Genomic DNA, 22,808 nt, shown 5'->3' on the forward strand with positions numbered 1-22,808 from the left:
TCAAAGCACACTGGAAGCTGACAAACATATGAGGACTGAATGGTTACGATGCTCAGAGAATTCCTACACATGTCAAAAACAAAGTCACACAAGGGAGGGGCCATCTTCCTTCTTCTGGAACCTGGACCGCCCCACATGTTTGGGAAATCAAAGCCTATATTAGACTTTATATATGAAGCTACAATATTAAAGCAGTAGAAAGAGCAAGAGTCTAGTAGCACCTGTAAGACTAACAAAATTTGTGGTAGGGTATGAGCTTTCATGAGACACAGCTCACAATATTAAATCAGATCACTAATTCACTGGCTCAGGGCCGGTGCGCCCATTGAGGCCAGGTAGGCAGTGGCCTCAGGCGCGGGGTGCCGGAGGGAGCACCGGAGGAGGTGCGGGGGGCGGGAGTGCATGCCACAGAGCTGCAGCCTCCTATCCCTCCCGCCCTGTGCCGCTGCAGCCGCCAGCACACGCCCCTGGCCAGGCGCAGCCGCAGCGGGCAGGCATCTGCGGCGGCGGCGCAGGCAATTGAGCGGGAGAGCTCTGAGGCCACCGGTGCACCGTCAGAGCTGCCCGCCGCAGCAATTGGGCCAGCGGCGGTGCGCGCGTGCTCCCGTGATGACATCAGGCCAGAGAGTGCGCACTTGTGCGATTGGGGGGGGGCGCCCGGCTGGCTGGCCACGAGCGCCGAAAACCCTTGCGCTGCCCCTGCACTGGCTATTCTGACTCTCCAAGATCTCAGGCTGAAGGCTTTTCAACCATTCTCTCCCTCACCATGTTCCAAAAAAGGTCTGCAATATCTTCATAGCAAGGATTAAACAGACTGTCTTATAGCTCAAAATCTACTAATTTTAAATTAGATTCATTTATATACTTTTATATCACCATTCCTCCAAGGAACTCAAGGCACAGGAGTTTTGAGAGTGAGCAAATGCCCCAAGTTTACTCAGTAAGTTCCGTGGCAAGTGGGGGCTTGGACCCAGGGCTTCCCCCTAAGAACACTTTCCTGGAAACAAGCCTCTGGGAGCAGACTTGAGTAAGGTTCTGAGTAGACCTGCTTAGGATTGCCCTGTCAGTCAAACCACCTAACCACTACGCCACTGTGGTGTGGCCGTCAATGTAAGGGACTAAGATCTGGGAAACCCAGGCCCAAATCCCACTCTGCCAGGTGACCTTGCACTCTCAACCTCACCTACCTCATTCTATTGTTGTGAGGGTAAAATGGAACAGAAGAGAATGATCCAAGCCACTCTTCAATGGGGAGAAAAGGGAGGTAAACATGAAGTAATAAATAAATAAAAATGTCATAGTGTTTCCCCCTAGTCACCACCAGAATCCATCAACTACTATCACATCTACTATACTGCCGGTAAGGCAATTGTAGAGTATTACATATACGTTTTACTACCAAATGTTTGAAACAGAATTTGCATTTGCTTGTGTAAGTGCGAGTTGTTGCTTTCATGTACCACCAACTTATTTCTTTATAAAGATGCTTCCCTAGAAGAATGATTTCCCACTAGAAAATGACCCAGCGTGAAAAGCTAGACAAAACCATTTGACACATTTCTGGTCCGTGGATCTGTTTCCTACCACTTTCCTTTCAGGTCTGAATTCATGACGTTACAGCCCTCTGCTAATATCAAAACCGCCTAGGAAAGGAAAGCAGGCAAATGCCAACTTGAGCGATAGAGAGAGAAAGAGAGAGAGACTTCCTGTTTGGGATCCATGGAGGTCTAACACAGCTCTGGGAGCAGAGCTGACCGGGTTGCCGTTTTCAGTGACCGGCGGGGGTAAACAGGCCCGCGGTCCCCTGTTCTCAGGCGGAGAACAGGCTTTGAACGCTCAAGTACCTCAGGGCGCGTCGATCTCGGGCGAGGGGGGGTTCTGCGCAACGGACTCTCCCCCATCCCTTGAGGTCCCACCCTAAGACAGGTCGGCTTATATCTCTGCGGCAGTTCTGGGGCCAGTGACGGCTGGCATAAGATCTACATGCCCAAGCATCAACAGGAGGAAAGAAGGTGAAAGAGAAACCTGAGTTTGAAGCAGTGATTACAACCCAGAAAGACGTTTGAAAAGGTAAAGATCACTATCTCTTGAAACGGGACGAATTACTTAAAGCAAAAAAGCATTAAAGGGGACTTTTAAACTGCAACAGTTTGATTAAAAGTAGAGGAAGACTCGGCAAGAAACAGATTAGTAAAAGGACTAAGCTAAAAGAAGTAATTAGAGAAATCGGAGGATTGTTGTTCATACCTGTGGTTGTGAGGAGATAACAGACTGGGAGAAAGCTTCTACCATCGCGAGAGCTGCTGTGAGGAGACGGGAAACAAGAAGTACGTAATTGTGATAGAGCTGCTGGAGAGAGACGGCCCTAAGGCAGACAGGAAGAGGGCAATCGCCATCTTTGAAGAGGGAAGGGCACGGGCTTCAGCAGAAGAGGAAGTATGCCATATTGGATTACAAAAATATAGAAAAACCATAGAGAAAAGACGCCCGGCATTTTGGATCTTGTAAGTGCTTCTTTTTTTTCCTTTTGAAACCGGGACATTTGAATTAAATTAAATTAAAGGGACACTTAGCCAAGCGCCACAGAGTTAAGGAAACGAGCAGATTCGTGGGAGCGAGGCAAGTCAAGCCCCACGATGTCGAAAAAAGAGTGGCAGACGGCTATGGAAAATTTAGACAAAAGATTTTCGGAAATGTTAAAGGTCCAGCAGGAGCTGGTGAAAGAGATCAAAGAAGTTAAAGAGACAGTTAAAAGTGAATTGGCAGAAATGAAAAAGGGAATGGAAGTAACACAGCAAAAAGTTAACGTGGTGGAGAAGGCGATGGAGAATCTCTCAGACACGCAACGGACAGATATGAAGACGATGAGGGGCAGAATGGCTATTGCGGAGAGCAAGTATATGGAAAAGCAGCTAAGGTTTCGCGGTTTGCCGGAGATGGAGGGAAAGACAGCTCAAGAGCAAGTTGCTGAAGTGTTAGCTGGATACCTGGGGAAGGAAGAAGAAGAAATCGTGGCTATCCTAGACGTGGTGTATCGTATAAACTCAAGATTTGCGACCCAGAGGAAGTTACCAAGAGACGTGATTGTGCAATTTACAACCAGAAATATGAAAGAAATGATTGTGAGCAAGCAATTCCAAGACCCATTGGAGGTTGATGGCAAGACGGTGATTATTATGAAGGAGTTACCCAGATCGGTGTTGCTTGATCGGAAAAAATATAAAGCCTTAGTCCAAATTTTGAAGGACATGAAAATAAGGTATAGATGGGAATTACCGGAAGGACTGGCATTTGAGTTTGGAGGAGTGAAAAAGCGCATCAGATCTGAATTTGAAATGGAAAAGTTTATGAGGGACAATGAAAAGGACTTACCAGCAACAAGGCTATGAATATGGAATGTAAGGTTATATCTTGGAATGTAAATGGACTTAATTCACCCAATAAGAGAAAAAGTACTTTTCACTGGCTATTAAAACAGAAATGTGATATTGTTTGTTTACAAGAGACTCATATTAGAAAACAGGATGTAAAATATCTAAAACTGAGCAAATTGGGCACTCATTTTGCAGCAGCCACAAAAAAGAAAAAAAGGGGTGTGGTCCTGTATATTAGAGAGGAGCTGCAGCCAAAGTTAGTGTTTAAGGACCCAGAAGCCAGATTTTTAGCGGTGGAATGTACATGGAATTCAAAGAAAGTGCTGGTGATTGGAATCTATGCACCTAATGGAGCAAAAGAAAGCTTCTTTGAGGATTTGAGGAAGCAATTAGATGAACTTTCTTACGACCAGATAATTCTTGCAGGAGACTTCAATGGAGTTACAAATTTGGAGCAGGATAAGAAATCAGCAACTGCACAAAAGAAAAGAGGACTACTACCAAAAACTTTTTTTGCATTAATGCAGCAGGAAACTTTGGAAGATGTATGGAGAATACAGAATCCCAAGAGCAGACAATTCACATTTTTTTCCGCAAGACACTCTACTTTATCACGAATTGACATGATCTGGGCCTCAAAGGACTTAGTGTTATGGACTAAAGAGGTGGAAATAATGCCTATGGTAGGCTCAGATCACAATCCAATTATGTGGAAGTTTGGGAAAAGAACTAAGAGGAAAGGATGGAGAATAAATGAGGACTTGTTGCAAGAGGGAGAAAACTTGGAGACGTTGAGAAGGGAAACTAAGTTCTTCATACAATACAACATGAATCGAGAAGTACCAACCAACAAGGTATGGGATACCTATAAGGCAGTAATTAGAGGCATACTAATGGACTTAAACGGAAGAGCCAGGAAAAAACAAGAGGAGAAGAGACAGGAGATTACAGAGAAAATAAAAGCCAAAGAAATACTATTAAAGAAAAGAGCAGGGAAGAAGAAAATTTACCAAGACATTAAAATTTTACAAGAACAGTTGACAGCAATGAATAATAAAGAACTGGAATGGAATCTGAAGAGAATGAATCAAAAGTCGTTTGAAGGAGCAAATAAACCTGGGAAATATTTGGCATGGCAATTGAAGAAGAGAAAGGAGAAGAAGACAATAAATAAAATATGTGAGGATAATAAAGTATATCTGGAACAGACTGCTATTAGTAGAGCCTTTTACAAATTTTACGCTAAATTGTATAATAAAAAGAGGTGAATAAAGATTCAATAGCGACATATCTGGGGAAAATGAGGCTCCCAGTGATCTCGGAAGATTGGAGAAATAAATTGAATAGTGAAGTGACAAAGGAAGAGATAAGGAAGGCAATACAGTCAACAAATCTGGGTAAGGCGCCAGGGCCTGATGAACTCACAGCTAAATTTTACAAGGTAATGGTTAATGAACTGGTGTCATTCCTAAAAGAAGTGATCAATGGTGTTATGAGAGACCAAAGAATTCCAGATACTTGGAGTGAAGCTAACATATCATTGATCCCTAAAGAAGGACAGGACTTGACTAACGTCAAAAATTACAGACCTATTTCCTTACTTAACAATGACTATAAGATCTTTGCGAAGATCTTAGCGGAAAGAGTAAAGGGATGGCTATCCGAAGTTATTGGGGAAGAACAAGCTGGTTTTTTACCAAATAGACAAATCAGAGACAATTTAAGGACAGTTATAAATGCTATTGAATATTATGATAGGCGTTGTGATAAGGAGGTTGGGTTCTTCTTTGTGGACGCTGAAAAAGCTTTTGACAATTTGAACTGGGATTTTATGTTCGCCACTATGGAACAGCTACAGTTGGGAGAAAGATTTATCAGAGCAGTAAAAGAAATCTACAGAGACCAGAGTGCAGCAATTGTGGTGAATGACGAGGTGACTAAGAAATTGACTATAGGCAAAGGTACAAGACAAGGTTGCCCGTTGTCTCCACTGTTGTTTATAATGGTTTTGGAAATTTTGATGATACAGATCCGAGAAGATAATGCAATCCGTGGAATAAAGATAAAAGACTTTTCCTATAAGGTCAGAGCATTTGCAGATGATATAATGTTAATTGTGGAAGATCCAATTGAAAACATGCCAAGGGTAATAGAAAAAATCACAGAATTTGGAGATTTGGCAGGTTTTTTTGTAAATAAAAAGAAGTCAAAGATACTGTGTAAAAATATGATTAAACAAAAACAACAGCAACTTATGGAAATAACAGACTGTGAAGTAACAAATAAGGTGAAATACTTGGGAATTGAACTGACTGCAAAGAATATAGATCTATTCAAGAATAACTATGAGAAATTGTGGACTCAAATAGAGCGAGACGATTAAATGGAATAGATTGAATTTGTCATGGTTGGGAAGAATTGCAGCAGTCAAGATGAATGTGCTGCCAAGAGTGATGTTTTTGTTACAGACAATACCAGTTATTCGGGACTCCAAGCAGTTTGAGAAATGGCAGAGAAAGATATCGGACTTTGTTTGGGCAGGCAAAAAGCCTCGAGTGAAAATGAAAGTGTTACAGGATGCGAAAGAGAGAGGCGGAATGCAACTGCCCAACCTAAGACTTTACTATGAGGCAATCTGCTTGGTTTGGCTGAAGGACTGGATGATGCTTAAAAATTGCAAATTGCTGGCCTTAGAGGGATATAAAAAAATATTTGGATGGCATGCATATTTATGGTATGATAAAGTAAAAGCGGACTCTATGTTTTTACACCATTACATTCGGAGAAGCCTCTTCACAATATGGAAAAAGTACAGAGATTACCTACTAGAAGGAATTCCCTCCTGGGTGGTTCCTTATGAAGTGATAGATCCGAGAACTGTTGATAATGAACAACAGTGTTTAACGTATAAGGAGATAACACAAATAGAATTTTCTAAATTAAGAATAAAGACGCAAGAAGAGTTGTCTCCAAACTATGACTGGTTTCAATATAGACAGCTCAGAGACCTTTATAAATCGGATTGTGCCAAGGGAGGGATAAGAATGGAGAACTCGGACTTGGAGGAAGTAATTTTACAAGAAGACAAAAAGGAAATTTCAAAGGTCTATAAAGTGTTGTTAAAATGGTATACTGAAGAAGAGGTAGTTAAGGTGCAAATGGTGAAGTGGGCTATAAATTTTAATAAAGAAATAACAATGGAGGCGTGGGAATACTTGTGGAAAAATACTTTGAAGATTACGACATGCACTAACATTAAAGAGAATGTCTATAAAATGATCTATCGTTGGTACCTGACACCAAAGAAAATTGCGCTAGGGAATGTGAACACGTCTAATAAATGCTGGAAATGTAAAAAGCATGAAGGATCTTTGTATCATATGTGGTGGACTTGTGAGGTAGTCAGGCAGTACTGGGGGGAAATAATAAGGGTAATAAGTGAGATTTTACAGTTTCAAGTTAATAAGAACCCAGAACTCCTGCTACTGAACTTGGGAATGGAAGATATTCCAGCACAACATAGGACATTGCTTTTTTACATGACAGCAGCGGCTAGACTTTTGTATGCGCAAAAGTGGAAAGTACAAGAAGTGCCAACTATCGAGGACTGGATTTACAAATTGCTGTACATGGCGGAGATGGATAAACTGACAAGAAAACTAAGAGACCTTGATCCAGGACAGTTTAACACAGATTGGGAGAAGCTGAAACAATATTTGGTGAAAAATGGGAGGTGGGAGGAGAACTGTGGCAGTTTGAAAATTATTGAAGAAAAACAAAAGAAGAGAGAAGTGACTATACCGGGGGGAGGAGAGTTAAAGAAGAATTACTAAGCAATTACTCTATTTGATTATTCTATACAGTATTGAGTAATAGTTATTATGTGATATATAAGAATAGAAATTAATTAATTAATTATGTTGCTGGCAGATAGGGGTGTAATTGAGAATTAACAGAATTAAAATTCATGAATACAAGAAGGGAGGGAATGAGAAGTAGCATATAGAATATAGGTTAAATTGATTGACCTATGCTGAAGGTATTTTTGGTTATAGCGATATTTAGAAATGTGCAGAACATGGGTCAAATTGATTGACTTATGTTGAATGTATATTGTGTTTATAGTTATATTTAGAAATGTGTAGAATACGAGTCAAATTGATTGACTTTATGTTATAAAGATAAGAGATATAAGAGGAAGTAAAGAGTAACATATAGAGTATAAGTTAAATTGGTTGACTTATAAATGTATTCATCACTTATGAGTACTCAAGTTATGTATAGGGAGGGATAAATTGTTTGTCCCATATTGATGACATTAGAATGAATAAGTTAGAGTACAGGATATTGAGAATATAACCAGTATTATTACTATTGAATAATATGCCAGGAATATATTAGTTAGTTGATAAGTGAAGGGAAACTGACTTAGCACTGTGTTATAATAGATTAGCTTAGAAGAGTGTGAAAGTATATGTTTAATTGACAAAATAAGTTGAAATGAGTAGGGGAAGAATAGACGAAGGGTTGGAAAACTGTTGGAAGTCAACAAACGGGGGGGGGGGAGGGAGGGGGTTAGAACTGGAATATTAGAGTATTTTGATTGTTATAAATGACCAAATATTTCTAATTCCAATAAAAAATTTTATAAAAAAGAGAGAGAGAGAGAAAGAGAGAGAATGAATGAATGAACGAACGAACAAATGAATATCTGTATTTGCAGTACTTTTGTTCTAACCAAGAATGAAAAATGATTCAAGTTATTCTCTGGGAGAAAAAAATTGTTCCTCATACGACAATCAGACTTCTTACTAAAACCTCAGAGGGAAAAGCAGGCTTTACCATTCTTAAATGTGAAAGAAAAATTAAAACTAATTACTGCAACTACTTTGGAAACTAATTTATTTTTTTGCCTTGCCATCAAACAATTCTTGACCTAAGAAGATATGGGAAGGGGGAGAATATATTTGTCAGATCTATTGTCTCTCTTTACCTTCACAAAAACCATGTGAGGAAGGTTAAGATGAAAGATGGCATTCTTACCCATAACCACCCCAGTGAAATCATGGCAGAAAACGGGCATGACCCAAGATTACCTTATCAAAATCCATTATGCTAGATCATGCTGGTTGTCAAAACCACTTCCGGATTGCGGACAACATTTAAACCCCAAAATAAAATCAATGTAACGTCATTTATTAAGGCCAAATAAAATGATACAAAACAGCATGCAAATTTTTGTGTTCTCTAGTACACTTAATCAGGCTAGATGTTTTCAAATGGAGAGAGGATTTATTTCAGGCCAAGATCATGAAGCCATTTGTCTGCTCCTGGTTGACAGCAGAGTTAGTATCAGGTACTTTTGGCCTTGTGGGAAGAAAAACAGTCTCCACTGTGAATATTAAAAGCGGTGGTTAACGTTTCTTCAGCACCACATTGAATGCACAGATCTTGCTGCAAAATATTCAGAAGTTGCTTCCTCTACACAGCAGGTCCCATCGAGCTAAAAATTAAGGACTAACTTAAAAATCTAACAGACAGGTGGTTGTTAGACCATTCTCTGGTCACATAAATCTACAGATCAGAATACTGTTATGGATAGACAGAATTTGGAAAATAATTATTAACCCACATCATTGATGTTTTTTCAACAACTGATATCCATAAAAAATAGACTCATGATATAACATGTTGCTAAAATATTATCCCCCAAATGCCTAGACTCTTTCTCACCCAAACAAGGTTCACATGAGTTTCCTCTCTCTTGTATCTTCTCTGAGAATAATCTAAAAATTAAAATGTCATGCTTCTACATCGCAGACTAAATATTTGCGCTTGACAACCGAGGCTGTGCTAGTGAATCCATCATTTTCATCATGACAGAACTGTCAAGACTAAACAAGAGGTGGAAACGTTAAGTCTAGAAAGGGTAGACGGAAACAAATGTATTATGAAAACTGAAATTTTAAGTATCTCTGGAGATGATTTTTAACTCATTCTATTATCTGTCTCAGTTATATCCTAATGCATTTGGATTTTTACTCTGTGGGACTACAAAAGTTGGATGAGTAGGTTTGGGTTTACATCATTTAAAAAAACAGAAAAGTAAGTTTTAAATGCACAACTCTGAAACACAGAGAAAATCCCCAGACCGCAAGAGTTGAAAGTCTAACCTTGATGCGGCTAAATTAAAACTATTGCCCAATTCTACTTCATCAGACCTCTCTAATGTAATAATGGAAGCTGCCCAACCTCCCACCTCAAGTAACAGAAGTGACAGAGGGTGAATTCTTTTTATCAGTCAGTCAGTCAATACCTTTATTGGCATAAAATAAAAGTCAAACAAAATCAGTATTTAAATTCACAAAATAGAAAATTCAATCCAAAATCAACATCTCTCCAGAGCTTAAATCTTGTAATCCCTAATTCTCATTGCAATCCAGAAAAATCTCGCTATTGAGATGGTAATATGGGGATACTGACCCGATAGAAGGAGGGAAATGAGCTTCACTTCTGGGAGGCTATACCTGTTATACAAAACAGGGTTAATGAGGGCTTCCCATATTTGGATGCAAAACTCACATCAGAGCAATATGTGAGCAATTGACTCTGATTCCCTGTTGTTACCTGGGCAGGTTCTTTCATGGTAGGGCAATTTCATAAATCTTCCATAAAGGACTGCAGATAGGAAGACATTGAATCTTGCTAACATGAAGGTACGGCGTACATGTGGGGTTATAAAATGTGTAAAATAGGTAGTTGGAAGTCCCTTTCTGGATGTTGTAGTAAACTGTAAAGGGAGCAGGTTTTATCTGCAAGAGACCAGAGAGTTTGTTTCTCGATGTCAAGGAGTCTCTGTTTCAAAGATATGGACGCTTAAGATTTCTCTAGCATAAAGAGGGAATCCAGAGGTATACCAATTAACTGAATTTTCCTCAAGATTAAATGAAACCAATTAGATGAAAATGAATCTGACGACATTAGATAGATATAACTGTTAGGTCCTGCCCTATAGTGGAGGCATAGCCAGAATTTCAGTGTCGAAAGCCAAGCTCTGGTCGTCAGGAGACCCTGCCCTGTCTCTAGGCACATGGTTGTGTAGCCGATGCAATTTGGGACTCCTGGAATACGTCGCAGAAATATGGCCTGGATCTGCTCAATATGGCCTCCAGAATTCTTTTTATCACGGGCCAAAGAAGCAACACACTTTGTAGTTTAAAAGTTAACATTTTAAACTGAAAAAAACAAACAAACAAAAAGACCTGTCTCTTTAGCAAGGTAAGCTGGTAACAACAGAAACCTCAAAGCCTCATATAATTTTCTTTGTTTTAAAAAATGGCCACTGAAGATAAATGCATCAAGTGAATTTTAAAACTGAAAGTCTTTCACATGTGTACTCTATTCCAGCCCCCCCCACACACAAAGAACCCAATCCCAGAACATAGATGCAGAGGAGTTAGCCATGTTAGTCTGTGGTAGCAAAATCAAAAAGAGTCCAGTAGCACCTTTAAGACTAACCAATTTTATTGTAGCATAAGCTTTCGAGAATCAAGAGAACTTGATTCTCGAAAGCTTATGCTACAATAAAATTGGTTAATCCCAGAACAGTATTTCTCAACACAACAAATTAAAAAATCATTAGAATACAGCATACTACTACTACCATTACTAACAACAACAACAACAACAACTTTGTGGTTATATACCGCTCCTCAGGACAAAATGCCACGCTCAGAGCAGTTTACAAAAGTGTGTTGTTATTATCCTCACAACAATCGCCCAGTGAGGTGGGTGGGGCTGAGAGAGCTCTGAGAGAGCTGTGACTAACCCAAGGCCACCCAGCTGGCTTCAAGTGCCGGACTGGGGAATCAAACCCAGATTAGCGCCTTGCCCCTCTTAGCCACTACGCCATTTGTACTAAAAGCAACACCACACCAAGCTTCCAAGCACTAGTGCTACCCTAGCACAGCAGTGATTTTTGGATGCTCTCACACTGATAAAAACAGTAAAAATGGTTGTAGTCAGGCCCTTTTTCAGGCAGTACATGCCAGTACGCAGTAATTTGTTTTTCTACAGTAGCAGCACATCTTCTGGCTGCAGAACATCATGAGTACTGGCATTTCTTTTTTTAAGAAAAAAGCACTGGCTAGATCAGTACATTACTCTTTAAAAGGGTGGGGCGGGGATGGACTTGGAACACCAACCAGCTGCTCTAAGACTTTGCAGCTCTGTGCTTATAAGGCAGGGATGGACTGGCCATTATGACACTGGGGCATTTTTCCGGTGGACTGACGGCCTCTCCCCTCACCTGGGCTGGGTCAGCCCAGTGGTACAAGGGCAGAGCACAGCCCACAGAGCCCCACACAGCAACAGGTAGGCTGCATCCATCTGAACTTCACATGGTGAGGGGGAGGCTGCACCTAGCTCACCTGGCCTCCCTCCTTTGTGTGGGCGGAGCTCAACAGGCCAGGGGCAAGTCAGGTAAGCTGCCTCCCTCCCACTTTGTAGGGTCAGGGCCCTTTTCCAGGGCTGTTTTCCCTCACAGTCCACCCCTGCTTGCAGGTGAGCTTTCTAAGTGTGTCCCCGAAGTGTTGAACTTGTGGTATAAGTTGGGACTCTTAGCACAAAAGTCATATAGGCTAACCATGTGCCCACTTATGGTGGGCAATAACTTTTGCAGTTGTTATCTCTGTGTGTAATGTCACTGAAGTCTACACTGGTATGTCACTTCCTGGAAATCACAATGGGTAGCTCTGGAAAGTGCCGGATACTATTTACTATAGAGTTTTACCATAGAGTTCCGGCAATTCCTAAAACTACTCATTGACACTTTGGGTTGTATCCAAAAATGATGTAGTGGCATCAGTGACATCTCTCTCACACGCACAAACATCCCTGCTCCCCAACTTTCCCACTGGTTGCCAGGCTCGGTAGCCTGTCGCTGGAAGGATGGTCTGCAGACTGAGTGAGAAGAAGGCTTGCCCTGCACTCAGTAGCTTTCCCCTTCTCCCCTTGTTTGATTCTTTACATTTAATTTTTGTACTGAACGATGCTTTGGGTCTCCACTGGGTAAGAAAGCAGGAAAGCAACTTAAATTAAACCCCTTGGACCCCTTTTTCCCATTTGAAAATACCTGACCACTACGGTCATCTTCTGAGGCCCTGCTTTGGGTGCCTCTGCCTTCTGAGATTAGGCAGGTGGCAACCCAGAAAGGGCCTTCTCAGTTGTGGCACCAGCACACTGGAACTCTCTCCCCAGGGAGGCTCATCTGTCCCCTTCTGTTACCGACTTCTGCCAGCTGGTGAAGACTTTTTTGTTTTGCTTGACATTCCTTCTTTCCTGTCCAGAGTTTTAATTATTGTTTTATGTTTCTGTAGGTAATTTAGCTCTTTTTAAAATTGTTTTAATTCTGTGTTCATGGTTGCTTTTAATTGTTTTTTAAGATGTAATTTTATTATGTATGTTTTAATTTGTTAGCCACCTTTGTGGTCCTTACGAGGGCAGAAAGGTGGGGTATACATTTTAAATAAACAGAATGCCTGTGTTTTGTGTACTCTCCACCAATTGTTCTAGGCCAGCATCAAATATTAGCTTAGCCTCATACTCAGTTGTTTCAAATATTTTTAAAATTAACCTTAAATATTCTTTGATTTTAAATTATTAAACGGAACTTATATTTACACTGGTCTTTGAGAAGTTTGTCATTATTTTCTGCCATAAATTTATGGGATAAGGAACTTAAAGAAGAGAGTCACTGGGAACAGCAAGTTTTTGAGACACTGTCCAAAACATTTAAAATTTAATATGGCAAAAAGCTGTCAGTTGCTATTATTTTTTATGTCTCAACAAGGGCATGTTTTTACAGTAAAATATCCTTGCTGTAGAAATCCCCAGCAAAATATGCCTCCAGGTGAAACGGGGGACCAAACTAGTTTGGACATATTATTACATACTAGTGGCCTCGTTTCACACAAGAAGGCTGGTCCTGATTAGTTATACTGCTTGCCACAAGTGTGTATCACGATGAGCTTTAAGTTGTGGGTTGCTGATACAACACAGTAAGAAAGGAAAGGAAGGATTCACGAATCTCATAAGAGGGATGGCCTCAATGAGCCAAAGATTGCTTTTAAAAACTACCAGGTCATTTAGCTAATTATTTCTCGAACAACGTTAACACAACTCTCTGTCATCAGTACTCACAAAAAACAGCTGTAAAGTATCTTACCATACATGTATGGAAGATACCTAACAATTATATTTCCTTCCAAGTAAATATGAATAAGATTGGTGAATGCTGTTTCGTTATATAAAAGTCACCTAATATATAACATTAAGCAAAATAACTGTAGAGTGGTGGCTAATGTTGCGATTCTAAGGGCACTTTCCTGGGAGTAAGCCCTACTGATTAACATAGAAATTACTTCCATGTAGACTCATTAAAGATTATTCCCTAAGAGTGAGAGAGAGAAGATGAGCACTCTGCTCCAACTTTCATTTTAGACATAAATCTTTATTAGGTAGCCCTTAGAAAAACTGCTTAGCCTTTCATCTTCAATAGGAAGATTAATGATTACTGGCGTATTTTATTGTGTTGTCCTAAGGATTACTGAAACAATTTCTGTGAAGAGCTATGAATATATTAAGTGCTATATAAGTCATCTTTTTAAAATAATTTGGCTAGTGCCGATGTGCTTGTTGGTAATTATTAAACAACAAGGTTACTCTATCTCAGTATGTACTCCATTTGTGAGCAGTCAATTTGTGCTCTACGAAGGAGCTGTGCTGGCTGGCAATTTTCACACAGGAGGCCTCACTATGCATTTCAAAACAGCCTAAATGCCACCAATCCTAGCAGAAAAGGCCTGCTTCGCCATAACTTGACTGATCTGGATTCACTGCAATCCCCTTGTACACCCTTATTTACATGCCAGTTAAACCTGGTTAAATCGCACAAAACTCCTAGCATATATCAGCTGGGATCCAGAGCAACATTTCCAGCTTCTCTACAGACTGGGACAGGTGATGGAAGTATTCCAGATTTAGAAAAAGACGCATCACAAGCTGCTTATGAAAAAAATATCCATAAAGTTGTTGGATGCCATTTATTTAAAAAGATGTGCTTGATTTGAAAGTGCTGAAGGAAACTTAGTGAACTGCTCCGCATAAGCGCATGATCACAGGCACTGGGGAAGAGGAGCGGCCTCCATGTTTCAGAGACAACAACCCATTTCACTTCAGCTACCCACAGCTGCTAAGGAGCCCTTATGATGTGGCTCCTCCTGTATACATTACTTTGCTAACTATAAGAACTGCAGGCAGTATTCAGGGAAGGCCTCGGGCTTCTCTGCTAATGATCTCCAGCCAGGATCAACTTGTCCAAGAACTCTCAGACCCTAATAATCATGGAATCCAAGGGGAAACTTTCCATAGACCTCCCTGAGCAGGAGTTATCAGGCCCCAAAAGTGGGAGTGGCAGATCTTTGGGGGGAAAGAGACTGAAATATCACACCAGATTGTTTGCGGTCCTTGGTGTTCCTGAAACGGGCATTTTTTTTCCAGTGGCTGCAATGAGCAGCTGTTCTTTTAAACTCCTTGGGCAACTCAGGCAGTAATGGGGCCTTGCACAGTACAGAAGATGAACTCGATAGCATCAAACCTTGTGATTCCAGGAAGGTCTCCCAGGTTCTACAGTACCCCTGTGATCAGATGCCCATAGGTTATAACTCCTGCTGTGTTCAGCTGCTGGCTGCTGCTCTGGGCCCAGTTTTCCCTAGATGTTGTCCAGTACAGCACAGCCTCTCCAAAAAAACCCTAGAATGCAGCAGGGAGGAAAATCTTGGCAATTATTCTGAATGTTCAGGTATGTGTCTCAATATATCTCTCGGTGAGTTCCAATATGGGGACATTTCTTCCTTCTGGATTATGCCTGCTAGAAGGCATTAGTGTGACTCTGTCCAATTCTCCAAGCAAAGGCATGCCTGCATAGAAGCTGAGCTGTTTTCTGGCAGACAGAAAGCCAAGCCAAGAAAAGACACCGGGGAATTGTGTACATCAATGTGGCTATTTAAAAGGCTTCCCCCTTCTTGCACATTTTAAAACGGATGCACTTCCTGACCGACCTTTACAAGGAACTGAACTGGGAAGCCCATAAAATATTTAAGGCCCTTCTGCTTGGAAAGCTCATTAGGCATCAAAAAGGTTGTTCTCCATTTAACTTTGCTGGGAGGGAGGGGTTGGCTCTCTAACAGATAATTTTCTGTTACAATCACACACTCCAAACAGATGAGTTATTTTTTTAAAATTTCCCTTTTGCGGTAGATATAAAAATGTAGAGGACTGCAATGAAGTTTCACTTTGAGATCCAACAGCCTAGACTTATCACAGGATACATCTAAGCACTTGAATTGAGACCCTTGGAAGTAGATTTGCTGGCAGCTGTAGAGGCAACTAAGAAACAACAGAGCCTCTTAGTTCCATTCCAAATAGTTCGAGCAGTCCACTCTAGAGATGGGCACGAACCGAAATATGAACAAAAGTTCAGCACGAATCGGGGCAGTTTGTGGTTCACAAACCACGCCATGAACTTTAGGCTAGTTTGTTTGGTTCATTTTTTGGTTCGTCACTGCAGACAGCCTGGTTCCAATCAGTCAGTTTCCTAGACAACAGAGGATGGACTTCCTGCAGACCTTCTGCTGACCCAGAAGTGGCCTTCTGCTGGTCCGGAAGTGACCTTCTACTGACCCGGAAGTGACGATTTGCTGACCTGGATGTGATGTTTTCACGAACCAAACGAACCAGTTCGCGAACTGGGGTAGGTTCATGAAAGTTCATGGTTCGTGAAATGCAACGAACCACACGGTTCATTTTTTGCGGTTCGTGCCAATCTCTAGTCCACTCTAACACCACAGAAGACAGGTTTTCCTGCAGCTGTCCCGAAGTCTCCCACTTGGTGAGGATCCAGAGTGGTATATATCTTCAGTGTTCCCCAAACCTAACACAAAGCAGTGGGTCCCAGATCCATGCCTAAAAAGGTTTCTACTTTAGCCAGCACTCAAGTTTCTAGCCCTTGATGGCATGTGGCAGCATCCCTAAATACAATATTGAAAGCCAGAACTATCAAATAAATGGCCCATCACAATGGATTCTGAGCTATACATTTTCAGGAGACAGATTAAGGAAGCAAACTTAAGCAGGTCTACTCAGAAGTAAGCCCAGTGGGGCTTACTCCAAGGAAATCTCGTTAGGCTTGCAGCCTAAATATCTGAATCTTTGAAATATTTCTTATACATTTATAATAGCAGCAATAGTCGTGGGTGTTCAGTCGTCCTGAAGGGCGGTATATAAATCGAATGTTATCATTATTATTGTTATATACCACCCTTCAGGACAACTTAATCCCATATTCAGGGAAGTTTACAAAGTACGTTATTATTATCCCCATAACAATCACCATGTGAGGTGGGTAAGGCTGAGAGAGCTCTGAGAGAGCTGTGACTGACCCAAGGCCGTCCAGCTGGCTTCAAGCGGAGGAGTAGGTTCTCCAGATTAGAGTCTTGCTGCTCTTAACCACGGCACCAAACTGGCTGTCAAAATTTCTTCCAGATACGCTAGCTCTGTAAACGCAGAGAATTTGTGTGCAGGAGGTCCCCCCACACCCACCACCAAACATTAAATTTCCCTGCCTACAGCTTGGAGTAGTACAGTCCATAAACCTATTCATCACATGAGACTGCCAATCTTGCACAACCTCCCTGAATGCAAAGAAGTCAAGATATAAATATTTTAACAAACAGCATCCTTGATATGGAACATAACTGGATATAAAGCAGCACTTCTGAGGCAGATATACAGCTTAGAGAGAATAGCAAACTGAATACTAATCAACCATATGATGTAATGGCATAAGAGTATGGCGGAATATGGAGACAGATTCAACACAATCCTTCGAGGGGCTCTCCTTCACGAGCCTTAGTAAAACAAAAAGCAAACTCCACAAGAGACTGCTGCTAATGTTTGCTCCGATGGGACTGGCGTAGAACGACTTCCCAGCTTCATTTATTTTTTTGTTTTGCCTTCCTTAGTAAAGAGACTTTTGAGAATAGAGGAATCGACAATTCTTTTGATTTATCAAGATTACCAGCCTCTGTGAAAGGGAAAGAAACCAACTGGAGGAATCAGATCAGGATGAAGATTCTATTAACAGAAACTTGTTTAGGAGGAATTATAAACTCTTACACGGAGTACAAATAGAAATGCCAAGTTAGAAGCTGTCACTTTTTTTTTTTAATCTCAATGCTCTACATAGCAATGCACTGCATTGTCTGTTTTCCAAGAAACATCCGAGGGAGTCTGCTGTACAATCACACAATTCAATACTGTTTTCTCATCTATGCCACCAACTATTGGTATAATCAAACAGTTGGAGCGTGCAAAACAATTAACAGAAGAAAGCATCAGGATTCTGAATTATTATGTGATGCTAATCTGCATGAGTGAAAACAGGGGATGTCGAAGACTGAAGCGCATACTTCATTTGCCACGGCAAGACTTTCAACAAGAAGCTGCAACTAAGTAGAACACAAAAACAGTCGATCTTATCAACAAGACGAAAACAGTACAGTTAAACCTCTAAAAAAAATGTTTCACCCTCCACCAAATGCCCTTCGAAAGAAGGCTATTCTATGATCCTTCCTGGACTTAGGGAGCAAAAGAACTCCCGGCACTCCCAATTCCACCACAGAAAAGGTCTGCCACCTGTTCTCAAATGGACAGTTCTGAGAGCATCCAAAGGAAAAGGTTGTCTGAAGAGTGTAGCTGGTGCGTGTGAGTATACTGGGAGATGAGTGTTGATAAATATGAGAATCTTAAGCCACAAAGGTCTTTTGAAAGTAATAACCAGCACTCTGAACTGGACCTGGAAGTAAACTGGCAACCTGTGCAATTGATGCAAAACTAGAATTAGGTGTTCCAAGCAGCTGACCACAAGGAAGACTCTTGTGGCCACATTTTGGACCAACTGACCCTTCTGAGAATCGACTGCATTATAGCAGTCCAGTCTGGAGGTTACAGGAGCACGGATCAGTGCGGCTAGACTGTTAAGAGTCTTCGGGGGGTTTCTACATGGGTTTTTCCCATTGGTCCTGGCTAATACTGCTTCAATTTATCTTGATTACATCACACATTTTCTTTGCTTTTAGTTTTCGTTTTGGGGATTTTTAGGTTTGTTTCCCCCCAGGTTTTATCCAGTTATTTTAAAACCACTTTTACATGGATCATTTTCTGGAAGCTGATTTTGAGTCGGTTTTCCTCATGCATAATGTTTTCTTTTGGTTTTGTTTGTCCTGCCCACTCCCAGCCACTTCCAACCTACTTTGCAATGATTGGACGTTTGTCATTGTCAAACCACTCCTTCCACCCATCCCTTCATTTCCTCCCTTCCTGTTTTTTAAAAATCTTTCATTTAAGTCATTATTTTCATATAACTAGATCAACCTACCATTTTAGTAATAGATGCATCAGATTCATGAATTTCCAGCTTTCATTTTTTAAAAAAAGTCTCTAGCCTGTTCCATTATAGAGACATGCCTTTTTCATGTCTCTGCAAGGGAAGGGGCGAGAGACTTAATTTTTAAAAAGTGAAAGCTGGGAATTCAGAGAACAGTAGGGCAATATAGCAATATGAAACTGACAGTTTTTATTTTAAAAACTGCAAAAGCACTGCTGCGCAGGGGGTGGTGGAGGGGGGGAGATAGCCACTTCTGGAACCAGCGAAAACAACACATGGCCACTGCTGCTCCAAGTTTTGTCAGGTCAGTTGGCCCCTCCTGTGCCAGCCGCCACCTCCTGGCTCTGGTTCAGTTGGGGGGGACGGGACGCTTTCTGGTTTGGACCACATAGGGGGGGCTTAGGTATAGCTGGTAGAGCTGCTCCCCTTTTAGGCTTCCTCATGGATTCATTTTCAACCTTTTTTTAAAAAATCAACCTTCACACAGCGTTATAGCAATATAAGCTAGCACAAAAAATAAAACCTCGTGCTGTTATCGTCATCAATAATGACAGAAACATCACTTGAAGATCCTCATTATTTAAGGACCATGCAGAACAAAATAAACCAACTTCACACAACTGTAAGAATGCAAAGGGAAGGCAGACGTGTGTAAGAACTTTGCCCAAACCGATTCCAATACTTGGGGATCGACTAGTAAGAAAATCAGGAATAAGATATGAGTGTGGCAAAGCCCTAAATAAGAGGCCAGGTTACAAGCTATGTGATAGTGAACAGAGGTACTGTCCACAACTGTGCTAATTTGTTTATCCATCAACAAAGCCAGACCCAAGAGACCTCAGAAATGCTTAACTTGATCCATTAAAGAAAGCTTAACTGCATCTACGGCAGGTAAAACAATATCAACCAGATACTCGGCTTTCCCAACCAGTATCATCTCTGGCTTGTCTTCAATTTGTTTGTCCTTAGTTATTTGACTGCTACGGTCTCAAGGCATTGGCCAAAGACCCTCACAACTGCTTCTTGAAACTTGTATAATGAAAAGTACAGCTGGGTGCCATCTACATATTGGTAGTGCAAAACTATGGGGGGTGACCTCAGACAAAGGTTTTAACAGAAGTCAAAGAACAATAGGGATAAAAAGGACCCTTACGGCACCCCACGTGGCGGGCAGTGCCCACAAGTCATAGCTGACTTATAGTGAGCCCTGGTGGGGTTTTCATAGCAGGAGACTAAAGGAGGTGGTTTGCCATTGCCTGCCTCCGCAGCCCTGGTCTTCCTTGGAGGTCTCCCATACAATTACTAACCAAGGCCGACCCTGCTTAGCTTCCAAGATCTGATGAGATCAGGCTTACCTGGGATATCCAGGTCAGGGCACAGCACCCCATATACTGGGTCCCAATTAGCTGACTCTGCCTCTCCTACAGAAGCTCTTTGATTTCTGCCCTTACAGAGTGCTGCTATCATGTTACAAGTCTCTATAAGCTTCCTGGTGATTGTGCAGAATCTGAATCTAGGGTGCTGAAAGCCATCACATGACAGACACAAGTAATTCTATATATTACAGCTGGGATGAATATCATTCCCCTCAACAAAGACACTTCCAGTGGCTTCTCAGCACTTTGAGTTCAAGGTACAAGATGGTACAAAAGCCACTAGGGCCCTTTTCACACTACTTACTTGCTCCAGGAACAGTGAGAAATATCACGCAAAAAACACGGAAGATAGCGTCTTCTCATGAGAGTTTTGTGCAATGACGCTATCTTCCGCGTTTTTTGCACGCTATTTTGCAACGTTCCGGGAGCAGGTAAGTAGAGTGAAAAGGGCCTAGGACTGCTTTCTATCAGGTGACAACTTCCACACCTCAGGACAGGGAGCCATACCCAACACTAGCTCCCTCTAGTGGTTGCAAGCATGTACTGATCATGAAATGAAAGGTTTGGTCCTTTCAGGCTTATTAAAAACAAGATTTTTTTTTAAAAAAACCTCAAGCTGAGTGGCAGCTGGAGACAGTTATTTCTTAATTTTGCACCAAAGAGAGCATATCCTTCCAGGCTACATTAACTAATCAGGAATGAACACCACCCTCTAATTTTGCATTCACAAGTGCAGATGAGAATTCCTTTCTTTCCCCATAACTCAGCACAGAAAGGCTGCAGGAAAAGCCATCTTTTGCTAACCACTAAACATTCCAAACACCTTAATCGAGGAGACCCATTTCCACTGCAGGACTTGCAACGCCAGACATCCGCATTGCAACAGAACTTCCATTCCGCTTCTTAAGTTCTTTTCTAAACAACTAAAGTTCTGTCTAATGTTTTTTTCTTTCTAAAGTTCTTTTAGTTCTTTCTAAAGAATTAAAAGTTAGCGGATCTTTTTTTCCTATGGCTGTTGTTCCCCTTCTAATAACAAAGCGTTGAAAATATTTCCCAGAAAAGATGCTACTAGAGCATTCGTGTAAAAATAATTAAGAGTATGCCTTACCGTGACACCGAAGAAGTTAGTCTCATTCATCGCATCCAGGAAAATTTTTCCAAGCTCTTTGTTGGTGTAGTTGAAGTCCTCGATTTTTTGGTTTTTATTGGTAGCATTGAGATACTTCATCGCTCGCTGCAGCGTCTTGGCAATGACCCATATTCCATCATAAGCAAAGCCATGGAACTTACTTGACTCAATGGTTCCCCGCCGTTCATTATATTCATTTTCATACTGCTGTGGAGTCTGCGGAAAAGAATGGAAGACTGGTTCATTGGTCAGCATGTTAAACCACATCTCCAATATTTATAATCAACTAGTTAAAACAGAATTAAAATCAGTGAAGAGCTTCAATTTCAAAACAGCGAACATTTACCAGTTTTTCAGAAATTCCTTCAAATATGTGTGGTTCAGCTTTCAACATCTAGCGGTATCAACAAAGTACCTGCTGTCAGCTACTAGGGGGTTACTATAGCTCTGTGCTGTATTAATCTTTCTTACTAGAGGTAATCCAACATGAGAACTCATTTGGACTTTAACAGTGCAATCCTAAGAATACTAATTGAGTGTAAGCAGCCTGAGTAGGCTTCTGAATAGACCTGTTTAAAATGGCACTGTCTCTCTTCTTGTGGGGTCTACTTGCTTAAAAAGAATAACAACAACAACAACATTCGATGTATACAACACCCTTCAGGGCAACTTAACGCCCACTCAGAGCGGTTTACAAAGTATGTTATTATTATCCCCACAACAAACACCCTGTGAGGTGGGTAGGGCTGAGAGAATCCAGGAAGCCGGAGCCTCCCAGCTGGCTTCGAGAGGAAAAGTGGGGGATCAAACCTGGCTCTCCAGATTAGAGTCCTCCTGGTACTTCATACTGAATGTATAATTAACTTTTTAATTTACTGGAGTACCTCTGGAGTACATGGACTTGTCTCTCCATACACCTGATGAACCTTAGGGTATATCTGGAAAGAGGGGAAGAGCTTGCAAGTTCGACACAAAAAGAAGTGTGCAAGTTTTCAAGTCCTCCGGAACTCTTTATTAGGCTGGAGGTTAAAAACATAAGCATTTCCCAATGTTAAGAGTCTCCTTCAAGTTGAACTCTAGTGTTGCAAGAGATGGGGTGCTTAGAAGCTCTCTTTGTGTGGGAAGCACTTACCAGCCACAAGGCTCACTGGGCAACATCCCTGCGCACTTTACTGAAGATTGGGGCAGGGGGGAGGTTGCCGTGCTGGAGAATGACGTTCAGAAGAGTTGCGTGTGGCATGTCAAAGAGCCACATGTGGCTTCTGAGCCAGTATCACTGAATTACAGCAATTACGGAGACGTAATTGCCCACTTGCAGCGGAAGCATATTGGAAGGTGAGACTAAAGAGAGAGACACCCTCGACTGTGCAAGGGTGCTTTGGAATCACAGAAGGCTGTATTTATTTCATTAATTCATTTCTCAT

The 22,808-nt window shown here is 41.3% G+C and overlaps 1 protein-coding gene across 1 annotated transcript in view; it reads right to left on the bottom strand.

Moving 5' to 3' along the window:
- GABBR2 (gamma-aminobutyric acid type B receptor subunit 2) overlaps nt 1-22,808 on the bottom strand; it is a 434,622-nt gene that overhangs the window by 250,358 nt on the left and 161,456 nt on the right. The window contains exon 7 of the mRNA XM_054985745.1: nt 21,364-21,600. Within this exon, the coding sequence (XP_054841720.1) occupies nt 21,364-21,600 (237 nt within the window). The remainder of the gene's footprint in view (nt 1-21,363; nt 21,601-22,808) is intronic.

Source organism: Eublepharis macularius, chromosome 7 (genome assembly GCF_028583425.1).
Source record: "Eublepharis macularius isolate TG4126 chromosome 7, MPM_Emac_v1.0, whole genome shotgun sequence".
Classification (NCBI taxonomy): domain Eukaryota; kingdom Metazoa; phylum Chordata; class Lepidosauria; order Squamata; family Eublepharidae; genus Eublepharis; species Eublepharis macularius.